This window comes from Lampetra planeri, chromosome 11 (assembly GCF_965212315.1).
Source record: "Lampetra planeri chromosome 11, kcLamPlan1.2.h2, whole genome shotgun sequence".
Lineage (NCBI taxonomy): Eukaryota > Metazoa > Chordata > Hyperoartia > Petromyzontiformes > Petromyzontidae > Lampetra > Lampetra planeri.
The window spans coordinates 1,463,321-1,488,781 of NC_136117.1; the positions used below are offsets into that span (position 1 = coordinate 1,463,321).

At 47.0% G+C, this 25,461-nt stretch overlaps 1 protein-coding gene across 1 annotated transcript; it reads left to right on the top strand.

Moving 5' to 3' along the window:
- Positions 1–382: 382 nt before the first annotated feature.
- LOC144721186 (keratin, type 1 cytoskeletal 11-like) lies at positions 383–24,161 on the top strand. The gene is made up of 12 exons (XM_078598584.1): positions 383–4,125; positions 4,463–4,545; positions 5,119–5,275; positions 6,343–6,507; positions 7,481–7,606; positions 14,347–14,567; positions 16,000–16,073; positions 16,943–17,074; positions 19,127–19,276; positions 19,782–19,913; positions 22,234–22,266; positions 23,376–24,161. The coding sequence occupies exons 1-12, from the start codon at positions 3,733–3,735 to the stop codon at positions 23,477–23,479; spliced, it is 1,770 nt and encodes a 589-aa protein (XP_078454710.1). The 5' UTR covers positions 383–3,732; the 3' UTR covers positions 23,480–24,161.
- Positions 24,162–25,461: the final 1,300 nt, after the last annotated feature.

The following is a 25,461-nucleotide window of genomic DNA, read 5'->3' on the forward strand; positions in this document are numbered from 1 at the left end:
CTTGATTTGAAGCTTTGTTTCTTATTAACAACTTTCTAACTTGTGCTTCTCATTAATGATAAGAAATTATCACTAATAAACATTACATGCACTTATTTAATTGGAAATAAAACAAAGTCAACGATGTTCACCAGACGAATACAATATTCATGCACATATTGTTATTTTTTAAACGTGAACACGGAGGGGTGAAGAGGGAAATTTCCCCCTACCCCCCTCTGAGGTCCCAAAAAATTGGTATCTTATTTATATATGCCATAATAATATATGTGTTCATCTTCTTGGTTCTTTCGGTAAAGTCACGTAGAAGGGAAGTAATAAAATAATAAAAATAAAACATAATTATTATTTTATTACTTCCCTTCTACGTGACTTTACCGAAAGAACCAAGAAGATGAATCCCTGCAGTCACGAAAGCTTTAAATCGAAATATATGTGTTTTTACATATATATTTAGATAAACGTAGGGATATATTTAAGAAGCTGGGCATTTCAGGACCCCCCCCCCCCCACTTGGGACGTTTCTAGAGCTGGCTGTGCGCCACTGTAATAATAAAGCTTCAGCCGCAAATAACGCAGTGAATAACACAGTTGATTACTTTTAAAATTATTGAATTCGCAAGGGAGCCATTACCACAACAGCGCACTCAGCAATGCTGAGACGTGGGTTTCAGGCACCTGTGGCTGCCTTTGCATTGGGTTGGGGTTATCTCACTGGTCTCGATTGGCTGAAGAAAAACAACAATAATTCTAAGTTAAATTTGACACCTTTATGATGTATGGAAGTTGAACTTTTTTCGCACCGTACGTTGACAACCATGCTGATTGGAGGTGCGGGGAAGGGACAACGTAAATACATACTACACTACATACTACACTACATACTATACTACATACTACAATACTTACTACTGTCCTTAACGCTCGTGATGTCACTCCTCATCGACCAGCCCCTCTCATTAATAATCATTAACAGGTGATGTCCTCCAAATGGACACCCTCCCCCCCATTCATAATAATTAGTGGGTGACGTCACTCCACATGGGGGGCCGAGGCGCCTCCTCCCCCCTCCTCAGCGTCAACTCACAACCCTCACTACAAAGGCAGAACCCTCACGTCACGCGATCTCCGTAACGCTGTTGTTGAGACATCAAAGTAAAAAAGGACGTCATGATGAACAAGGGATTATAACCTTAAAATGAAATGAGTCTGTGTCACCGCGCCCCTTACAAATTGCACACGCATTAATCCAATTAATATCACGTCGTGGTCTGCTTTCCGCTTACAAGTTTCAGATTTACTGCAATACACCCGTCCTTGGACGGGCAAAAGGCGAGTTATCTATATTGATTCAACCACGGCGGGGGGGGGGGGGGTACAACTTCCACGCCAGGTGAGTGGTGCATAGCGGGATAGGCGGCTCGGACAGAAAACCAACGCAGACGTGTAGGACCGTAGCGTTGTGTGGTATAAAAAGCAGTTTTAAAGAAATTAGTTTAAAATCTAGATTTTTAAGTGCATAGCTCCAGTGGCTTCCTCTTATCAGAAGGAAGAGCATTCCAGACAGCTGCAGAAGCGCATCTGAAAGCGCGCAATGCAGTGACAGGTCACACAGTCTAATTTCCTTGATCTTGTCCCGAAAATGCTTGACGTAGTTTCAAGGGAATCTTCATATCTAATTGCTAATGATGGTTGTGATCATTGTTCTACAACTGACCGGTGAGCTGAAACAATAATAATTTTAATTGCCACTTTGTTAAAACCCTTGTACACGTGATGGTGTAATTTGTATGGCTATGTCGGGTGGTGGAGGGTGTTAACAACAAAAATTTGGCCAGATCTAGGTGGCCTAACCCAAAGATCAATTAAGAATGATAATATTGGCTCTGAAAATCTACGTGTTAAGAAAAACGTAATTATGAAAAAAAAACTTTAATTTGCCATATGCCAGCTCACTGAGGAACTGAAGGAACGTATGGTACTGAGATATACGATTACATGCAATCATCACGACCAAAGTAGTTCACAATTGTCACTGATGTGCTTGGCTACGAAACGAATCGAGGTGATTGGAATTGGCTGGCAGCCCTGGGACAGGACACTGCGACTACAACCCGCTACCCCACCACTGAAGTGTGCACATACAAAAATACAAAGATCCCTCCTGTAGCCTGAACAGACTGTTGGGACAAGTGCTGTTAGCGAGCACCTATGAAGACCGGCACGGGAATGTTTACACATAGCAGCAGGCACTCACTTGAGGTTGAGTCGACCTCAGTGCCGGATGAAGCTCGTGCAGGGCCTGTAGCATATGTTATAAAGGAGCCCTAAATGAAAAATAAAAAAACAGAAATATTAAAACACAATTTTATCACTTGCATAGTAAAGTAATTGCATTTTTTCATTTTCTATATCGCTAACCTTAAACACCCAGTCGTTCATAAAAGTTGAAGGCAGTATAGTACTATAGTAATAGAGCAAGTACAGAATCACTGAACCGGAATTGATAGCTTGAACGCATTTGGCGCGGGGCCGTTGAAAGTGTGGGGACCGTAGCATGTGTAGCTACTACATGTGCAGCTACTACATGTGCAGCTACTACATGTGCAGCTACTACATGTGCAGCTACTACATGTGCAGCTACTACATGTGCAGCTACTACATGTGCAGCTACTACATGTGCAGCTACTACATGTGCAGCTACTACATGTGCAGCTACTACATGTGCAGCTACTACATGTGCAGCTACTACATGTGCAGCTACTACATGTGCAGCTACTACATGTGCAGCTACTACATGTGCAGCTACTACATGTGCAGCTACTACATGTGCAGCTACTTTTGCTACGAGAATAATCCGGCACTGGTTGACATAGGGGAGGCCAGGACCGTTTCAGATCATCTTCGCTGTTGTCGGCCGTGAGCGAGGAATCGAACTCGGTCGCCGGGGTTTTAGTGCAGCACGCTAACAGCTCTACTACCGCTCCCACGTACACATCCACAGCCACACGCACGGAGCTCTCGCTTCAGGGGATCTCAGCGCGTGGGACTCGACGTGCGTGTTGCTGTGTTCGCACAATGAGAGACGTGCAAATGCAACCCCGGGTAGTTACTACGACGCTTCATTGTGGAGCGGCGGTGCAGTCGTTTGCTCTGCACTCGGAACCACGCTATGCATCCCCTACGGGCCACGGCTGACATCAGAAGCGCGCGATCTGAAGCGGTCCCGAGGCCCCCTAACCCCTTCACAAATCGAAATTGTCCACCGTGGTGAAGTATGGTAAAACAAAGGTGTGGTTGTAAATTATGTATTATGCTTACAATGCTTCCTTGCTATTACTCTTTTTTACGAACAGCTTAACCCCTCCCTTATACCCACTCCGAGCCTCCTATCACCCGAGGCTTGTGTTCTTGTTTTCTTATTGGATCATCGATCAATCAACCTGTCTGCCATTGAAAGAGCCCTCCCACAATGTTCAACCTTAAAAGGTGCCAACCCTGACGAGAAATTTCAGGCACAGCCGTAGACAAACCTGCGCGTGTCTCACTTGCAAAATTTGCCGCTTGCGTGTTCAAATCGTTACGTCTGCGACTTACTAAAAGACTGCACCGCGGATCTCTCCCCGCGCATCGGACACTCGGTTACTATTATAGGTCAAAATCGATTCGCTAAAAACATACCCTTGCAAATTGTAGCTTAACCGTAATCACCACAAAGCAGATCTTATTAGGATGGCGTACTACAGCTCCAGTTCACGCTCAGTCAGTGGAGGAGGTGGAGGGGGAATTGTCCTGGGTCGCAGCGGAGCGGCCAGCGTCTATGGTGGCAGTAGCTGCCGGGTTTCTTCGGCCAGCTTTGGTCGGGGGAGCTCCGCGGGATGCGGTGGAGGCGCGTGGGGGAGCTCACAGTTCAAGATGATCGTGGGGGGACAAAGCGGTGCGAGTGAAAAGGTGGAGATGCAAGGCCTGAACGAGCGTCTTGCCGAATACCTGGACAAAGTTAAATTCCTGGAATCGGCAAACCAGGCCATAGAGCTCAAAATCAAAGAGATGCTGCAAGGCAAAGGGTCCACCGCAAAGGACTACAGTGTTTACTATTCCACTATCGAGGACCTGCGGGAAAAGGTTAGAGATGTCCTCCTGTGTTGTCTCGCTCACCCTGTGCTCATTGACAATGTCTGTCGACATTGTTGGCTGTCAATTATCGGCGAAACGACGCACTCGAATTGTAAATGTTGTGGGTTTACTCTCCAACACACCAGTGTGCTGAACGAGTAACGATTTGGCATCTTTTGTTTACACAAACCTTACCACTTGGCTCTGTCGGGTGGTGGTAGGTTTAACGACACGTTTATATTTATGCGATCTAACTAAAAAAAAAACACTGTTATAGATGTCTGTCGAGCTGGCTCGTTAAAATGTTGCCGCGTGTTTTCCTTTCTGTCCCGCCATTCCTTTACAGATCTTTGTCCAAATATTGGAGAATGCAAAAATCAGCCTGGAGATAGACAACGCAAGATTGGCCGCAGATGACTTCCGCAGCAAGTGAGTGGAGAGCATGTGCGGTTTTGCCGGGCACAACGGGAGGTCAGGAGATCACCTAGGAGGGGGTGCATCACCTCAGAACCAATAGTATAGCATCCACATCACTGCGCCAAACATCACAGTTTTAATCAATGTTAAATGATAATGGGCAAATTGATGATCGTTTTCAGAACCGGTATTCATTTCCAGTTGAATTTTAGTAGGAAGAGGTGGGCGTACCCACACTTTACCCCACCACACACGATCTACTTACTGGCTCGACTGTGCTGTACATTGCTGGCTTGGATGTAGGCAGAGAGGATGGTGGGGGTGGGCAGCGTTTTTGACGAACCTGCACCATTGATTTAACTACCGCGTCAGGAATGGATTCGAACTGGCGACCTGTGAGTAGCGAGTTCGAACTCCCCTAATTTCTCAGATATGTTTGCCTATGTGTCAAACCGATAACAGGTTTTGGTGTTTGTACCGTATTTTCGACGCGGTTACCGGTAATGCATAAACAGCCAACTTGAACCACCGTCGCGGTGTGTAAAGGGGAACTCTTGTGTGCTGCCGGCCACGCGTGCTTCTCAGGTGGGAGACGGAGGCGGCACTGCGCATGTCGGTGGAGGCGGACATCGGGAACCTGCGGGGCCTCCTGGACGAGTACGGGATGGCGTGCATGGGCCTGGAGGGCGACATCGAGGCCCTGAGAGAGGAGCTGATCTTCATGAAAAAGAACCATGAAGACGTGAGTTGCTTTTTTAGCTCGTGCAAAGGTGTGATGTTGCTGTGTGTTTGGGATTGTGCTTTGGGCTGTCACTGAGTGGACTAATGGATATTTGCTGGTGGTGAGGAGCTAAGAGCAGAACCAGGGGTCGGCAACCTTTCAAAGTAGAAGAGCCATTTGTTTTTTCTTTGAGAGCTACTTGCACACGTACACAAACACAGCAGCAGGCATACAGCAGATGACAAATACATTCTGACTTAAATAAACAAAATAGGTGATGGAATGAACTGCATCTATTTAGTTTTCCCCCCTTAGTTATTCTTTCACAATTTGACTGTTGTACATATTGTTGTCACCAAGACATTCCACAGTGACCCATTGCCTGCCGTATTTAATAAATTATCTTTACGTTAAATTATGTTTTAAGAATTCCGTTTCTTTAAACGGCTGCCCGCAAGGAGGCAGCCAAAGCGCCGAAAGGGGGAAGCCAAAGAGCTGCATGCGGCTGACCCCTGAGCCAGACGTTTTTACCATACGTGCTGTTCTATACCTACGTTGTGATCATTCGTTTGCTGTTTATACCTTTTGTTTTATACCATTTTTTTATTTGTTTATTCATTTTATATGTTCTGAGTATTTTATTTACTTCATTATATTGCTATAAATAGAATTTACCACATACATGTGATGATGCATGCAATATTCTTTGGATCTTTCGATAAAGTCACGTAGATAGGTGGAAATAAAATATTTAAAAAAACTACGACGTTTCGATCACAACACAAGCGATCCTCATCAACCTATCTATGTGACTTTACCGAAAGACCCAAAGAATATGAATTCCTGCAGTCACGAAATCTTTAAGTCAAGATGCATGTAATTATTGTACAGCGTTGTGAGATGCAATTAGCATGCTTGACACGTTATTTATTTCAAATTCCTTATGCGGTTAAAATACAACAGTCGACTCAGTATATTGCTGACTACGTCAAGTGTCGCACCGTGTATGTCCGAGGGTTGGCTCAGTCACCCACGTGTGCGTGCGATCGATTGCATGCGGATGGGGGTCTCTCGCTCGTGCCGTGCAGGAGCTGGCCGCTCTCAGGGCCCAGCTGTCCGGCGCCAACATGTCGGTGGAGGTCGACAGCACCAGGGGCCAGGACCTCCACAAGATCTTGGACGACATGCGGGCGCAGTACGAGGGCATAATCGCCGTGAACCGCGCCAACGCAGAGATGGCCTTCAACAAGCAGGTGCTGGATCACACGCACAAGACAAAGACTTCCCATATAGCCTGTAACAGAGTGTTGGCGCAAGTGCCGTTAGCGAGTAGCACCTAATGAAGGTCGGCAAGACACACGAAGGGGTGGGTGGCCAGCACCATGCCCGGCCGCCTTTGTTTCCCCAGTGGCGGTGTTTACACACCACTCCAGGTACTTATTTGAGGCTGAGTCGACCTAGGGAGGCCCAGGAACGATTCAGATAATCCTCACCAGTGTTGGCCGTGAGCGAGAATCGAACTCGGGTCGCCTGGTTCGTAGTGCAGCACGCTAACCAGTACTGTTCTTCGCATTGCACGCACACGACTGTGCGACTCCACGCAGTCATTGTGTTGGGTGCAGCGGTGTTCACCATAAAAGACTTACGCCCTCTCAACTTCACAGGCTTCGAAGGTAGATGGAGTTGTGAACGCTTTTGACCATCTGGCCGTTCATGGCGAGGTTGTGGCGCTGCTCAGCGAGCACCCATTTTCTGAATCTTCGTCTTGGCCCACGAGATGTGGAGCTCAACTTCGAGCATTTTCCCTCAAATACAATTACCATGCCAGATCATTATCCGGCAATATCATCCGCGTCAGTGAGCCTCTCATGAGCGTGTGTGAAATTGGCGATTATGTAGGGCACGCTTAATGATACTATGTCGGATGCCAGACGTGGTGCCAAAGGTGGCAGACAGGTTGCACGTAGATAACAATTGTATTTATAATCGAGGGATGCCGAATTAAAGTTGATAAAACCATTGACATAGGGGGAAACAATGATGAGACTGTTAATTGAACTAGGAATGTGTATTATGACGACTGAATTTCTATTTAAAGCTTTCGTGACTGCAGGGATTCATATTCTTGGTTCTTTCGGTAAAGTCACGTAGAAGGGAAATAATAAAATAAAAAATAATTTAAGAATATGACGATTGAGTTGATACGAAAGATGCGTTTGTGTTCAGGCGGAAATTGCCATGGTGCAAGGTGCACAGCAGAGTCAAGCTGCATCGGCGGCCCAAAGCGAGGTGTCGGAGACGCGGCACGCCATGCAGAGCCTCGCGGCCGAACTCGAGTCACTGCGAGCCCTCGTGAGAATCACTGTGCCCTGTACACGGTTACCACGCACATACACCACGGTTACCCCACACATACACCAGTTACCCCACAAATACACCACGGTTACCACGCACATACACCACGGTTACCCCACACATACACCACGGTTACCCCACACATACACCACGGTTACCCCACACATACACCACAGTTACCCCACACATACACCACGGTTACCAAGCACATACACCACAGTTACCCCACACATACACCACAGTTACCCCACACATACACCACGGTTACCACGCACATACACCACGGTTACCCCATAAATACACCACGGTTACCACGCACATACACCACGGTTACCCCACACATACACCACAGTTACCCCACACATACACCACGGTTACCACGCACATACACCACGGTTACCACGCACATACACCACAGTTACCCCACACATACACCACGGTTACCACGCACATACACCACGGTTACCACGCACATACACCACGGTTACCACGCACATACACCACGGTTACCACGCACATACACCACGGTTACCCCACACATACACCACAGTTACCCCACACATACACCACGGTTACCACGCACATACACCACAGTTACCCCACACATACACCACAGTTACCCCACACATACACCACGGTTACCACGCACATACACCACGGTTACCCCATAAATACACCACGGTTACCACGCACATACACCACGGTTACCCCACACATACACCACAGTTACCCCACATATACACCACGGTTACCACGCACATACACCACGGTTACCACGCACATACACCACAGTTACCCCACACATACACCACGGTTACCACGCACATACACCACGGTTACCACGCACATACACCACGGTTACCACGCACATACACCACGGTTACCACGCACATACACCACGGTTACCCCACACATACACCACAGTTACCCCACACATACACCACGGTTACCACGCACATACACCACAGTTACCCCACACATACACCACAGTTACCCCACACATACACCACGGTTACCACGCACATACACCACAGTTACCCCACACATACACCAGTTACCCCACAAATACACCACGGTTACCACGCACATACACCACAGTTACCCCACACATACACCACGGTTACCACGCACATACACCACGGTTACCCCACACATACACCACGGTTACCACGCACGTACACCACAGCTACCCCACACATACACCACGGTTACCACGCACATACACCACGGTTACCACGCACATACACCATGGTTACCACGCATATACACCACAGTTACCCCACACATACACCACGGTTACCACGCACATACACCACGGTTACCCCACATATACACCACAGTTACCCCACACATACACCACAGTTACCTCACACATACACCACAGTTACCCCACACATACACCACGGTTACCACGCACATACACCACAGTTACCCCACACATACACCACGGTTACCCCACACATACACCACAGTCAGTTACCACGCACATACACCACATTTACCCCACACAAACACCACAGTTACCACGCACATACACCACGGTTACCCCACACATACACCACGGTTACCCCACACATACACCACAGTCAGTTACCACGCACATACACCACATTTACCCCACACAAACACCACAGTTACCACGCACATACACCACAGTTACCCCACACATACACCAGTTACCCCACAAATACACCACGGTTACCACGCACATACACCACGGTTACCACGCACATACACCACGGTTACCCCACACATACACCACGGTTACCACGCACGTACACCACAGCTACCCCACACATACACCACGGTTACCACGCACATACACCACGGTTACCACGCACATACACCATGGTTACCACGCATATACACCACAGTTACCCCACACATACACCACGGTTACCACGCACATACACCACGGTTACCACGCACATACACCACGGTTACCCCACATATACACCACAGTTACCCCACACATACACCACAGTTACCTCACACATACACCACAGTTACCCCACACATACACCACGGTTACCCCACACATACACCACAGTCAGTTACCACGCACATACACCACATTTACCCCACACAAACACCACAGTTACCACGCACATACACCACGGTTACCCCACACATACACCACGGTTACCCCACACATACACCACAGTCAGTTACCACGCACATACACCACATTTACCCCACACAAACACCACAGTTACCACGCACATACACCACAGTTACCCCACACATACACCAGTTACCCCACAAATACACCACGGTTACCACGCACATACACCACGGTTACCACGCACATACACCATGGTTACCCCACACATACACCACGGTTACCACGCACGTACACCACAGCTACCCCACACATACACCACGGTTACCACGCACATACACCACGGTTACCACGCACATACACCATGGTTACCACGCATATACACCACAGTTACCCCACACATACACCACGGTTACCACGCAAATACACCACGGTTACCACGCACATACACCACGGTTACCCCACATATACACCACAGTTACCCCACACATACACCACAGTTACCTCACACATACACCACAGTTACCCCACACATACACCACGGTTACCACGCACATACACCACAGTTACCCCACACATACACCACGGTTACCCCACACATACACCACAGTCAGTTACCACGCACATACACCACATTTACCCCACACAAACACCACAGTTACCACGCACATACACCACGGTTACCCCACACATACACCATAGTTATCCCACACATACACCAGTTACCCCACACATACACTACAGTTACCCCACACATACACCACGGTTACCACGCACATACACCACGGTTACCACGCACATACACCATGGTTACCACGCATATACACCACGGTTACCCCACACATACACCACGGTTACCACGCACATACACCACGGTTACCACGCACATACACCACGGTTACCCAACACATACACCACAGTTACCCCACACATACACCACAGTTACCTCACACATACACCACAGTTACCCCACACATACACCACGGTTACCCCACACATACACCACGGTTACCCCACACATACACCACGGTTACCCCACACATACACCACAGTTACCCCACACATACACCACGGTTACCACGCACATACACCACAGTTACCCCACACATACACCACAGTTACCCCACACATACACCACGGTTACCACGCACATACACCACGGTTACCCCATAAATACACCACGGTTACCACGCACATACACCACGGTTACCACGCACATACACCACGGTTACCACGCACATACACCACAGTTACCCCACACATACACCACGGTTACCCCACACATACACCACAGTCAGTTACCACGCACATACACCACATTTACCCCACACAAACACCACAGTTACCACGCACATACACCACGGTTACCCCACACATACACCATAGTTATCCCACACATACACCAGTTACCCCACACATACACTACAGTTACCCCACACATACACCACGGTTACCACGCACATACACCACGGTTACCACGCACATACACCATGGTTACCACGCATATACACCACGGTTACCCCACACATACACCACGGTTACCACGCACATACACCACAGTTACCCCACACATACACCAGTTACCCCACAAATACACCACGGTTACCACGCACATACACCACAGTTACCCCACACATACACCACGGTTACCACGCACATACACCACGGTTACCCCACACATACACCACGGTTACCACGCACGTACACCACAGCTACCCCACACATACACCACAGTCAGTTACCACGCACATACACCACATTTACCCCACACAAACACCACAGTTACCACGCACATACACCACAGTTACCCCACACATACACCAGTTACCCCACAAATACACCACGGTTACCACGCACATACACCACGGTTACCACGCACATACACCACGGTTACCCCACACATACACCACGGTTACCACGCACGTACACCACAGCTACCCCACACATACACCACGGTTACCACGCACATACACCACGGTTACCACGCACATACACCATGGTTACCACGCATATACACCACAGTTACCCCACACATACACCACGGTTACCACGCACATACACCACGGTTACCACGCACATACACCACGGTTACCCCACATATACACCACAGTTACCCCACACATACACCACAGTTACCTCACACATACACCACAGTTACCCCGCACATACACCACGGTTACCACGCACATACACCACAGTTACCACGCACATACACCACGGTGACCCCACACATACACCATAGTTATCCCACACATACACCAGTTACCCCACACATACACTACAGTTACCCCACACATACACCACGGTTACCACGCACATACACCACGGTTACCACGCACATACACCATGGTTACCACGCATATACACCACGGTTACCCCACACATACACCACGGTTACCACGCACATACACCACGGTTACCACGCACATACACCACGGTTACCCCACACATACACCACAGTTACCCCACACATACACCACAGTTACCTCACACATACACCACAGTTACCCCACACATACACCACGGTTACCCCACACATACACCACAGTCAGTTACCACGCACATACACCACATTTACCCCACACAAACACCACAGTTACCACGCACATACACCACGGTTACCCCACACATACACCACGGTTACCCCACACATACACCACAGTCAGTTACCACGCACATACACCACATTTACCCCACACAAACACCACAGTTACCACGCACATACACCACAGTTACCCCACACATACACCAGTTACCCCACAAATACACCACGGTTACCACACACATACACCACGGTTACCACGCACATACACCACGGTTACCCCACACATACACCACGGTTACCACGCACGTACACCACAGCTACCCCACACATACACCACGGTTACCACGCACATACACCACGGTTACCACGCACATACACCATGGTTACCACGCATATACACCACAGTTACCCCACACATACACCACGGTTACCACGCACATACACCACGGTTACCACGCACATACACCACGGTTACCCCACATATACACCACAGTTACCCCACACATACACCACAGTTACCTCACACATACACCACAGTTACCCCGCACATACACCACGGTTACCACGCACATACACCACAGTTACCCCACACATACACCACGGTTACCCCACACATACACCACAGTCAGTTACCACGCACATACACCACATTTACCCCGCACAAACACCACAGTTACCACGCACATACACCACGGTTACCCCACACATACACCATAGTTATCCCACACATACACCAGTTACCCCACACATACACTACAGTTACCCCACACATACACCACGGTTACCACGCACATACACCACGGTTACCACGCACATACACCATGGTTACCACGCATATACACCACGGTTACCCCACACATACACCACGGTTACCACGCACATACACCACGGTTACCACGCACATACACCACGGTTACCCCACACATACACCACAGTTACCCCACACATACACCACAGTTACCTCACACATACACCACAGTTACCCCACACATACACCACGGTTACCCCACACATACACCACAGTTACCCCACACATACACCACAGTTACCTCACACATACACCACAGTTACCCCACACATACACCACGGTTACCACGCACATACACCACAGTTACCCCACACATACACCACGGTTACCCCACACATACACCACAGTCAGTTACCACGCACATACACCACAGTTATCCCCACACATACACCACAGTTACCACGCACATACACCACGGTTACCCCACACATACACCACAGTTATCCCACACATACACCAGTTACCCCACACATACACCACAGTTACCCCACACATACACCACGGTTACCACGCACATACACCACGGTTACCATGCACATACACCACGGTTACCACGCTTATACACCACAGTTACCCCACACATACACCACGGTTACCACGCACATACACCACGGTTACCACGCACATACACCACGGTTACCCCACACATACACCACAGTCACCCCACACATACACCACAGTTACCTCACACATACACCACAGTTACCCCACACATACACCACGGTTACCACGCACATACACCACAGTTACCCCACACATACACCACGGTTACCCCACACATACACCACAGTCAGTTACCACGCACATACACCACAGTTACCCCACACATACACCACAGTTACCACGCACATACACCACGGTTACCCCACACATACACCACAGTTACCCCACACATACACCAGTTACCCCACACATACACCACAGCTACCCCACACATACACCACGGTTACCACGCACATACACCACAGTTACCCCACACATACACCACAGTTATTTCACACACACGTCACAGCTGCACTCAGTGGCGTAGCTATTGACTGTGCTGCAGGCAGTGCAAATACACGGGGGGCCTATGGGCCTGAAGGTCCAGATGTTGGGCTATGGAGAGAGGGGACATTGAGCAAGGAAATGCATTCCTTGCTCCAGGACCCACAACTGTGCACACCTCTTCTGGGTTTAAACAAAATATTTGATCTTGATTTGAAATATTTGAGTTTTAATTATGTAATGGCACTCACTGTCCCGTTCATCCATTTTGTTACAAAACTCAAATAAATGATCTCCTCATCCACATCTCTCTTTCTCCGTTCCACGACAACCAGATTCGCTCTCTGGAAGATCAGCTGTACGATACGGAGGACCGCAAAGCCCGCGAGCTGGCATCCTACACCGTGCATATTCAGATGCTGGAGGGAGAGCTGGGTTCGGTGCAAATGGGCATCAACCAACAGCTGAAGGACTACGCAGAGCTGCTCAACATGAAGATGAAGCTTGAGCAGGAGATCAGCACCTACAGGAGGCTTCTGGAGGGAGAAGACAGCCGGTACATGTTCTAGCTCTAGTCACATAATCATTGTAATAATAATGATTATTATCATTGAGTACAGATGGTATTTGTGCCATTCTCATTACACAAGGCTAACGTGAATGCGCTATGTTTCACTGACACAGTCTGGAGTAGTTTCACATTTGGGGGAGGTGATTGCAATGTGTAATCCCAATTCAGTAATTTGCAGGTATTTTTTTTTTATTGCCAAATTTGGACCACGACATTGGCACCCAAGGATGACATCAGGGGATCTTTAACGTCCTCTGTGAAGCAGACGGTGGTGGGTATTTTGTGGGGTTAACGCACCCAATAGTATGAACCAGGGCAGCATGCCGTATTCGAACCACGAACCTCTGGAAAAAGAGGCGAATGCACTACCGCTGGTATCACGTCACTGCCCGCAAATGCAGACATGAGTGCACTGGCTCTCGTCACATAATAGCAGGTGGAGATGCTTGTCCATGACTCACAACATGTTGCACTGTGAGGTTAACCTTGTGCTAAATGTTCCCAGACTTGTCACCATTTGTCCATACTCAGCTCACGCCCAGTCTCGGGAAGGCGTCTGCACTAACAATCTCTACTCCTAACGCTGACCACAAACAGTTACATTAAATGAGAGCAAGAATGGCTATTGCATTGCACGGGTCAAGGTGAGAAGGTCATGTCAACTAATCAGGTGTGATGACACCACCATTGCTTCCTTCTGTGAGACCCTACAGCTATGTTTGATCTATAGCATGAATCCAATCATTTGCACTGATATCAGGGGATCATATTGTGGACTGTAATGCATGGTGCACTGCGGAGATTAGACTTATAATTCTGGATTTTCTTTTTGCACTGATGTCGTGTGTCGTGTATTACAGGAGGAATGAGTCCGCAAAATATTTGAGGATTTTAGGGGAAGCGTGGCACATGACAAACAGCTATATTACTCCAATAAATGCACTGATTTCTAGCTCATGATTTTAATATAACACCCAAATAGTGAAAATCTGCCATATGGGCATTTATTAAAGGGCGATTTGAGTGAATGTGAGAGGGGTGCAATGGGGGCTAGATGTCAACTCCCTCGCCTGGCATACAGGACCTCGTGGGTTTGATCCCGACCCTGACGCCTGTATACTTGGAGTTTGCATGTTCTCCCCATGGTTGCGTAGATTTTCTCCATGGTCCTCTGGTTTTTCCCTCCACATTTAGAACATGCGTTTAAGTATTTGGCTGCTATAAATTTCCACATGGTAAGCCACTTCGTTGAGCTATTATTTGTGGCCAGGTAGTTTCTGAAAAAGAGCTATATCGCTCAGTGGACCTTACCTGGGAAAATAAAAAATAGTTCAAATAGTTTCTAGAATGCTCATGACATATTTTAATCATGCATCCTCCCTCTCCTGTGATCTCCCCAACACCCCGATCCCCGCAGGCTGAGGAATATCTCCTCGGAATCTTCGCACTCGATGCAGTCGTGTTTCAGCTTTGGCACTGGTTCCAAAGGAGGTACTGTGTGTTCTGAACATTTACCTGCATGGTCGTACAATCACACGTGCTTGCATTCATCAAGTTTAGAGACTTCAGTAAGGCAAATAAAATATATTGAGTGTAAATGTGCATGCTCACTCATGAAAATATTCCCATACTGTAGAGCTAAACACACCCAGATCCCCATGTATGTAGTACACACACCGTTACACAACATGGATTGCTGCTACTCATCTTCTCTCGTATGGCACTTGAAAAGCATCTGCCAAAAATATTAGAACTGTATGACGAGTCTGGTAACCCATCTGATGGCAACAGGAGTTGCTTGACGCACAAGAGTAACCGTCCCTCCTGTGTGTGAGCGTGCAATGCTTACAATGGTCGGTTAAGCGATGAACAGACTGCACCTCAGCACGTTCACAAGAGGGACGGTTACTCTTGTGCGTCAAGCAACTCCTTAGTGAACATTGGACTGCTGCTCGTGATGCCAAATGTGAATCATGTGGCTGCATTCTCAGTAAAAGAGCCCCACGCTGACAATTAATTGCCTTAAAGTGCATGGCAAAATTTGTTTAAAGAACAATAGACTATAAATGTATATATCAGCGTACATAATGATGCACAATAATAGGAATGGTGCAAAACAAATACTTTAAAACAGATGAAGCAAGTAATAAAATATAATTTACACGAGTGTAAATTCTATATCATAGAAATATGATTTAAGACTTATTTAAAAACAGCCAGAAGGACCCCTCCCTTACAGATCGCTCGATCCACAGTGTAGAGACCGACGCTCGTTCCACAGTGTAGAGACCGACGCTCTGAAGGTGAATGTGCTGCCACATGCATATCCTCTCTGAATCTGATGACATTCTCGGTGACAGAGAGCAGCTCCAGCTACCAAAGTTCAAGTACCACCGGGTCCGGCTCTGGCTCTGGGGCTGCTTCATCTTCCGTTTCCTCTGCCACAAAGAGCACAGGAGGAGCCAGCACTGCTGTGACGTCCAGCACCACCAGTGAGTCGCAGGGCTACCCTGCATCTCTCCTCTTACCTGGTTTGATATCATAGCTCACTTTAACACGTAGGCTTTCGCGACCAATATCATCCATAATGGAGGTATTTTTTGGGTTAGATTGCGTAAATATATAAATGTGTCGTTACACCCGCCACCACCCGACACAGCAAACTAGTAAGGGTTGTCACGTAAACAGAACATGCCAATTCGTCACTAGTACAGCACGCCGGTGTGTTGGAGAGCCAAGCCACAACATTTACAATCTGAGTACGGCATAGATGTGGTAACCACATCTATGACAGAAAGGACATGATCAAAGGACTCCCATAATGCACATGCATAATGTTGACTCATTAATCCCCCATTGCGCAAGAGCGCAGAAGTGTGGTAACCACATCGACGCCTCTATATAAGGAACGAAACAGATGGACTTCTCCACAAATGTGGCTGTCGCCTGATGAAGCTAGTTGTAATTACTGGTGAAACTTCGTACTCAGATTATAAATGTTGTGGCTTGGCTCTCCAACACACCAGTGTGCTGTACTAGTGACGAATTGGCATGTTCTGTTTACGTGACAACCCTTACTAGTTGGCTGTGTCTTGGGGTGGTGGGTTTTAACAACACATTTATATATGTTTACGCAATCTAACCCAAAAAAAACGTCTTATAGATCATAGCTCACACTTAGCGAAGTGTAAAGTTTCTACCAACAAAATCCGACTACCTTCAACATCATCTTCCTGCATCAGCATTGTCATCGTTTCAGTCATCTTCTGAATCTTCATCGTCTTCCTAATTTTCATCTTGATAATGTTTGTGTTCTCTGTATGCATGCGTCGATTTAGCGACATGAGATCCCATTCTGGGAGGTAAAAGCTGCTCCAAATATGTTGCTATCTGTTAGAACCTTGCAGAATATTCTTCTTCCACGTGTTTGTCCCACTCATGTGGGGTCCGCTGTCATTGCCAACCTTCTCCACACTGCCCTGTCCTCCGCCATCTCCCTTTCAGCTCCTCAGGCCACCATGTCCGTTGGCACCACATCGCCCCACCTCTTTTTCTGCCTTCCTCTTGATCTCTTTCCTTCCACTCGCATAACTTGCACCTTTTGACCCACATAATTTTCCTACTGCCTCTCCACATGACCGAATCACACCAGCCTTTTCTCTCTCATCTTTTCTGTGATTTATACCACCTTGAGTCTTCCTCTCACTCCTTCATTTCTCACCCTGTCCTTCCTTGTTAAGAACGTTACAGAATGGTGGTGACATATTGCTACTCAAATAGGCCACTAGCGGATCGAGGGTGGCGGTGTGGATTGGGCGATGGGGAATCGCTCTTTCCTTGAGATCCAGAATAATGTTCGGCCATAATTAAAACGCTTCACATTCGTGACCTCCTCCCTGCCCTTGGGAGGTTTCCAGATCCGTCTCTAGAGTCATCTTCTTTCGTATGGCAGTTGAAAAGCATCTGGCAAAAATATTACAACTGTATGCCGAGTCTGATCATCCATCTGGTGGCATCAGGAGTTGCTTGACACATAAGAGTAACCGTCCCTCTTCTGTGCAAGCACACAATACGTGCAATGGTTGGTTATATGATGAACAGACTGCACCTCACCACGTTCACAAGAGGGCGACTCAGTGAACATTGGACTGCTGCTCGTGATGCCAACTGCCAATCATGCGATAGCATTCTTAGTAACAGAGCCCCATGCCGACATTGATGCTGAACCAACATTCAATCACCTCAAAGTACATATAAAAAAATTATGAATAAAATAAAAAGAATAACAGACAATAAATAGATATATCAGCATACATAATGATGCACAATAATGGGAATGCAGATGAAGCAAGTAATAAAATATAATTTACACAACTGTAAATTTTATATGATAGAAATATTATTTCAAATGTATCTTAAAAACAGCCAAAGTGGAGCCTCCCTTACAGATCGGGGCAGCTCATTTAATAGTTTAGAGACAAATGCTCTAAGGTGAATGCGCTGCCACATATCCTCTCTGAATGCGATGACATTCTCGGTAACAGAGAACAACTCCAGCTACCAAAGTTCAAGTACCACCGGGTCCGGCTCTGGCTCTGGGGCTGCTTCATCTTCCATTTCCTCTGCCACAAAGAGCGCAGGAGGATCCAGCACCACAGGAGGAGCCAGCACTGCCATGACATCCAGCACCACCAGTGAGTCGTAGTGCTACCCTGCATCTCTCCTCTTGCCTAACTAGATATCATAGCTCACGTTTAGCGAAGCAGAAAGTTTCTGCCAACAACGTCTTCATAATATTCATGTTATCTGTATGCGTGCGTCAATTTAGCGACATCAGACCCCATTCTGGGAGATAAAAGCTGCTACAAATCTGTTGATATCCGTAAGAACCTTGCAGAATGGTGGCCACGTATTGCTTTTCGAATAGCCCCGAGTTTGCACGAAAACGACCACCTATTTTTGGCAGAATGACGTCGAAATCCTCGACACAAATTGAGGCGGAAATATTTTACCATGCAGTTGGATATTCGTTTTTTTCTTTCACATTTACACGATCGTAGTTAACATCTAGCACAATTGATACATGTTCACTACATAGACTTTTTGTTCATGCTGTATACGGAACTATGTATTTGTTGTATCTAAAATGTTCATATGTTTCACTTTTTTATTGTGGTGGTGACGATGATCTTTTAACAGAGACCACCAGCCAGACCAGTTCGCTTTCAAGTGACGGCGCCTTTGGTGCCGCTTCTAATTCCGTTGTCGTAGACAACGACGCGTCGAGCTCGAGCTCCAGCTCCACGACCATAACCACCTCCTCCACCACCAGTGAGTGAAACGGCTCAGCGTGCAGTTTGTTCTCATCCCTGTGCTGTTTCATGGAGTGTGGAGTAGAGTGCATGCTCAAGTCACATCTACAATCTCAGGACGGCAGGGTGGCAGCAGTGGTAGCACACGTGCCTGACAGCCATAAGCGTTTGGGTTCAATTCCCGACTCGGGTGCCTTTCTGTTGCAGGAGTTTGTATGTTCTCTCTCTCTCCCCATGTTCTCCATGGGTGTACTCCGGGTTCTCTGGTATTGACCAAACACCCCATTATTGAAAAATTGCATGCAAATTACTCACTTGGTATCACACACAGTAGCAACATCACCCCCTACTCAAAAAAACTTGGCGGGACCCTCCTGAAAAGAGTTGTAAAACGTTAGTAAACTTTCCTGGGTAAAAAAAAGCACAATGGTAAAAAGACAATCATAATAATGTAGCATAAATAGACAGACAATTCACAACAAGAGCACTGCGGATGAATTAACATGAATTTTAATGGCTGTCATTTTGAAGCAAAGCCTGATTGAATTTGTATTGATCATCCACATGCACGACAAGTTTGGCATCATGGGTTTTTGTTATTAAACGAATTTCCTCGGACATGTTTTTCTTCACTTTGACGGAATGCACCTGATCTCGTCAGAGCTCAGAAGCTCAGCAGAGTCGAGCCTGGACAGTGCTTAAGCAGGAGCCTGGAACGCCGGTTTCGTTTGCCCAGATAGGCAACCCCCACCGTGCGTCAGAGGTGCTGCGTGGTCAGCAGAGGGCAGTGCAGCACAAAACGATGTTGTGCTGTACGTCTATGCTCCCTGCCTTCACCAACCCTCACTAACCAGCGCACTGAAGTATGTTCATGAACCCTCCCCGGACCCACACTGTGTGGGTAGAGCCTTATTCAGCAGTGGAGTGACAAAAGGGCTACACGTGTACAATGTACAAACAGCCGTCCCCTTCTCATTGGGGTTGTCTGCAATGTTTTACACAGTTGCTGAGCACAGGCCCGAATGTCCAAAATGTCAAAAGGCCAGCAAAAACAATACTCTCGAAGTTGTAATAGATAAGAGTTAAAACGTCTCTTGAAATGAGTGAAGTTGTTATCATAGCTTGGAAAAAGAGACGATGGGAGGGAATTCCAAAATGGAGCAGTGGGAGGAAAGACGCAGAACGAGAAGTGTTTTGACCTGCAGTGTGGTGAGTGGGTGGGTGAATGAATGAGTGGGTGGGTGAGTGGGTAATTGGGTGAGTGAGTGGGTAAGTGAGTAGCAGTAGTGTCGTGGTTAGCGCGCTGCACTATGAGCCCAGCGACCCGAGTTAGATTCCCCCTCACCGCCAACACTAGTAACGGTTATTTGAACCAGTCCTGAGCCTCCCCTAAGTCAACTCAGTCTCAAATGAGTACCCTGGTTTGGTGTTTAAACATCGTCACTGGGGAGACAAAGGCGGTCGGGCGTGATGCTAGCTACCCACCCCCTCGTGTGCCGTGCCAGCCTTCATAGGTGCTTGTTAACAGTACTTGCCCCAACAGTCTGTTAAGACTATATGGGGGGTCTTTGTTTGTGGGTGAGTTGGTGGATAATTGAGTGTGTGAATGGGTCAGTGTCCCTCTCTATGCCTCCCTTGCCCTGCGCCCAGTCATACTTGCATTCCTTTTCGCTTCTTGCTCCCCTTTACTGAAACCAACTTCCACTGCAGCACACAGAACAATCATCTTCACTGACCTGCTTCCGTTCCTTCCTTAGAACCCATCTCTTCTCCCTAGCCCATCTTGTTCCCTGCCCACGCACTCCCCAGCTACCACTGGGCCTACCCCTATCACTACCCTTACTCGTACCATTACCCCTACAACTATCACTACCCCTACCTCTATCACTACCTCTATTACGATGCCCACACATCACTACCCCAACCCCTGTCACTACTCCAACCACTATCATTACCCCTATCACTACCCCAACCTTTATCACTACCCCTATCACTATTCAAAACCCTATCACTACCCCAACTCCTATCACTACTCCAACCCCTATCACTTTCCCCAACACCTATCACTACCCCTATCAACACCCCTACCCCAACCCCTCCTTAACCTCTCCTGCATGTTCTCCTGTCACCATAACTGCACCACTTTCAATAACCCCACTCTTTATCTCAACCACTAACATCTTATGTAAAAAAGACTAAAATTGATGTAAAGCGCCTTCGAATAAGGCTTTTACGAATTTAGATAAGATGAGACGAACCAGTCAGTCTTGTAGACCGAGTCTTCAACACGAGTGAGGGAATTGGTGGCAATGCTGACATCTGTTTGTTTTGTTTTACAGAGGAAGTCGTGATTGAACCAGAACCCAAGCGAGGTAACCCTGATGTTTCTCCCCGTTTCTGCACTCTGTACGATCTGTCTTTATTTGGAATTACAGATAACATTTTCAAAAGGAAACATCTTTAACGGAATGAACATTGATATAATTGTCAAATTGCCTAATTGCAACTAATTAAGTTATCCCAAAAATTGTGACGTATTGTTATTGGTGTTAAAAAACCCCATGACAATTACCTCCTGTAATGCTTCTGATAAATATTCATGGCAGGACATGTGAATAAGACATAGTATCACATCAGGCATATACATGTAATTTCTAGACTTGAAAGAGCGAGTGTAGGAATAGGTGTGTCTTACAGGAGCGGTAGTGTAACAGTTAGCTCGCTGCGCCATTCCCGCTCACAGACAATACCAATGACGATTATTTATCCTGGCCTCTCTGAGGTCGACTCAGCCTCATATGAGTACCTGGTGCGGTGTGTATACATCATCACTGGGGAGACAAAGGTGGCCGGGCGTGGTGCTGACCACCCACCCCTCGCGTGAGGTGCTGGCCTTCATAGGTGCTCGCTAACAGCACTTGCCCCAACAGTCTGTTAAGGCTATACGGGGGGATATTTGTCTTAGGTTGTAACAGACATGGATGTTGATTCCCTAATTTGGAAGCACTTTTCTAGAGTTGGGTGTGAGCTCCATGTCACATGGGCGGTAACACGGTCCAGAGTTAGCGAGTTGACTGCTTGTTGCAGAGGTTCGTGGTTCAAATCCGCACCAAAGCAGACGTTAAAGGCCCCTGGCATCATGCGAGAAAAGTAGGTCATTGCGTGCCAGCATCATGGTCCAAGTTTTAGAAATTTTAAAAATGACCCGCAAATTACTCTATTGGGAGCACAAAGAGCAGCAATCAACACTCCCTACTGGCCGGCTAATTCCCGCTGGCAGGCCAGGTGCTGAGTCATCTTGTGCAACAGAGTGACACCTGCAACCCTTTCACATCTTTGAATTGAGATGTGAACAAGCCGCTTATTGCATGTCAAGTGCTCTGATATGCCCCAGGATAAAGGAGGGGCTCTATCAAAAACAAATGATTGTATATTGTTAATGTTTGTAGAGTTTACAATTGTGATATCTTAACTGTTCCAGAGGAAGTCAAGACAACGAAAACCGTAATCATCACTCAGACCATCGTGGATGGGCAAGTGGTGGAGTCAACGGAGGAAGTGGCTGAGAAAACCCTGCCCAACTAACCGATGCTTAACATGGCACTTAGATACTTCACAAAACGTAATTCCCCAAAGCTTTCCAGACCAGCTTACATGTCTCAATACCAAGCGGCATTAATTTTATCAGCTAACACGTTGTGAAAATGTTCATTGGATTTGAAAATGTAAATCCAAACACACTTTTTTACATACAGTACTGTATATGTGTACGCATTGATGTGGGCATATATCTCAGCCATTTCCAGCAAATTAAATACCAAGGACAAGTGTTAACTTCTTAATAGAGTTCACAGAGCACATTGGGAAGTTTTATTGGATTGATGTGTTCAATGAAAGTTGAATGCGTATTGCGGTTTACAAATGGAGGCTCTATATCCCTCATGCTTTTGGCAAACAAATACACACGACACAAGTACACATAAACAAGTATACACAACACAACTACACAAAACACAACTACACACAACACAACTACACACAACACAAGTGCACATAACACAATTACACACAACACACGTACACACGACACAAGTACACACAACACAAATGTTACAATACATAAGGAGACATCGCTTGGTGGTTTTTTCACAATGGGCACACGTGTATGGGAAGCAACAAACGATAGTTTATTTCCTGGGTATTTGGTACTGATCTAATGTTGTGCACTTCTGCTTGCTTTCCCCAATAAACATGTTGGTAATCGACATACGCTTGTTTTTGCGTCAATGTGGAGGGAGCACAGTTTGATTAATTCTTGAATTGTCGGAACAAATGCATTTCAGCGGGAGAATTTCATTCGCTCATAGGCCCTCGCTATGTTCCATTGCTTTGAAGGCAGGGAGGGGCTGGTGACCATTTAGTCATCGCTGTCGGTGTATTGACCATACCGATGCACTCAGTCTGCTGCACAGTAGATGTTAAAGTTCCTCTGCTATCATTGGTCCAAATTTGTCAAGTTTAAAATTACAGCAGAACTCCAAAAATCCGCAATACAAAATGTAATAAATCGCAGCAATTTGTGGGTTACCCAGGTCCAATCCTTTCATCACCCAAAATGACCAGTATGATTAAGTATGGTTAGCTACCTCGCCTGGTATACATGAGGCCGTGCGTTCGATCCCGACTCTGACGCATGTTTATTTGGAATTTGCGTGTCTCTCCCTGTGGTGGAGTGGGTTTTTCTCTTGGTCCTCTGATTTTCCTTCCACATTTAGAAACATGCGTTTCGAGTATTTGGCTGCTATACATTTCCACTTAAGCCACTTCATTGGGCTATGAAAAAAATCTATATAGGTCAGTGGGCTTTACCTGGTAAAATGTAATTTTAAAAGTAGTTAAATAGTTAATGACCAATTTTACGTGGGGAGGCCTTCAACCAGAAGTGGGTTGACAAAAGGCTGTACATTATGAATGATTATTCTAAGTTAAACGCAGCAGTGTATACAATAATTAGCTATATTTGACGGCAGGGTGGCGCAGTGGTAATTCTTGTGCCTCTCTGGGGTTGTTGTCGGCTCTGGTGCATCTCTGTGTGGAGTTTGTATGTTCCTCCCCTGTTCAACATGAGGTTTATCTAGGTTTCTGCAGTTACCTTCTTTAACCCAACAAAAACAACCATAGAATGTATCTGGTTTTGGCCAAACATCCCAATGCTGGAAAAAACCCCTGCAAATTACTCAATTGGCATTACACATTAGCAGCAATATCGCCACCTCCTGCGATAAACTTGGCAGAACCCTCCTGAGGTTTTCCTAGGTGAACAAGCGAAGAAGAAGCAAGAACAATGGCCAGTGAGATCAACCTTGCTCTCAGAATACACCCTAGATGTCTGTAACCACCGTTGAAGAGGCATTAACGCAATCGGCTTTCTGTTTGTTGCTAAAAGTGTCAGGGGACCACATCGCATTTGTCACTTTTCATGGAACACACGGAGCCTGACAGGCGGTTGATGACATGTACGTGCGCATCTCCAGTTCCGCGCACTCCTCGTTCCTTCACGAATGGGG

Coding starts and splice junctions, on each gene's coding strand:
- LOC144721186 (XM_078598584.1), top strand. CDS start 3,733: ATGGCGTACTACAGCTCCAGTTCACGCTCAGTCAGTGGAGGAGGTGGA. Junction 16,074..16,942: donor TGGCACTGGTTCCAAAGGAG/GTACTGTGTGTT, acceptor TCTCGGTGACAG/AGAGCAGCTCCAGCTACCAA. Junction 22,267..23,375: donor TGAACCAGAACCCAAGCGAG/GTAACCCTGATG, acceptor TAACTGTTCCAG/AGGAAGTCAAGACAACGAAA.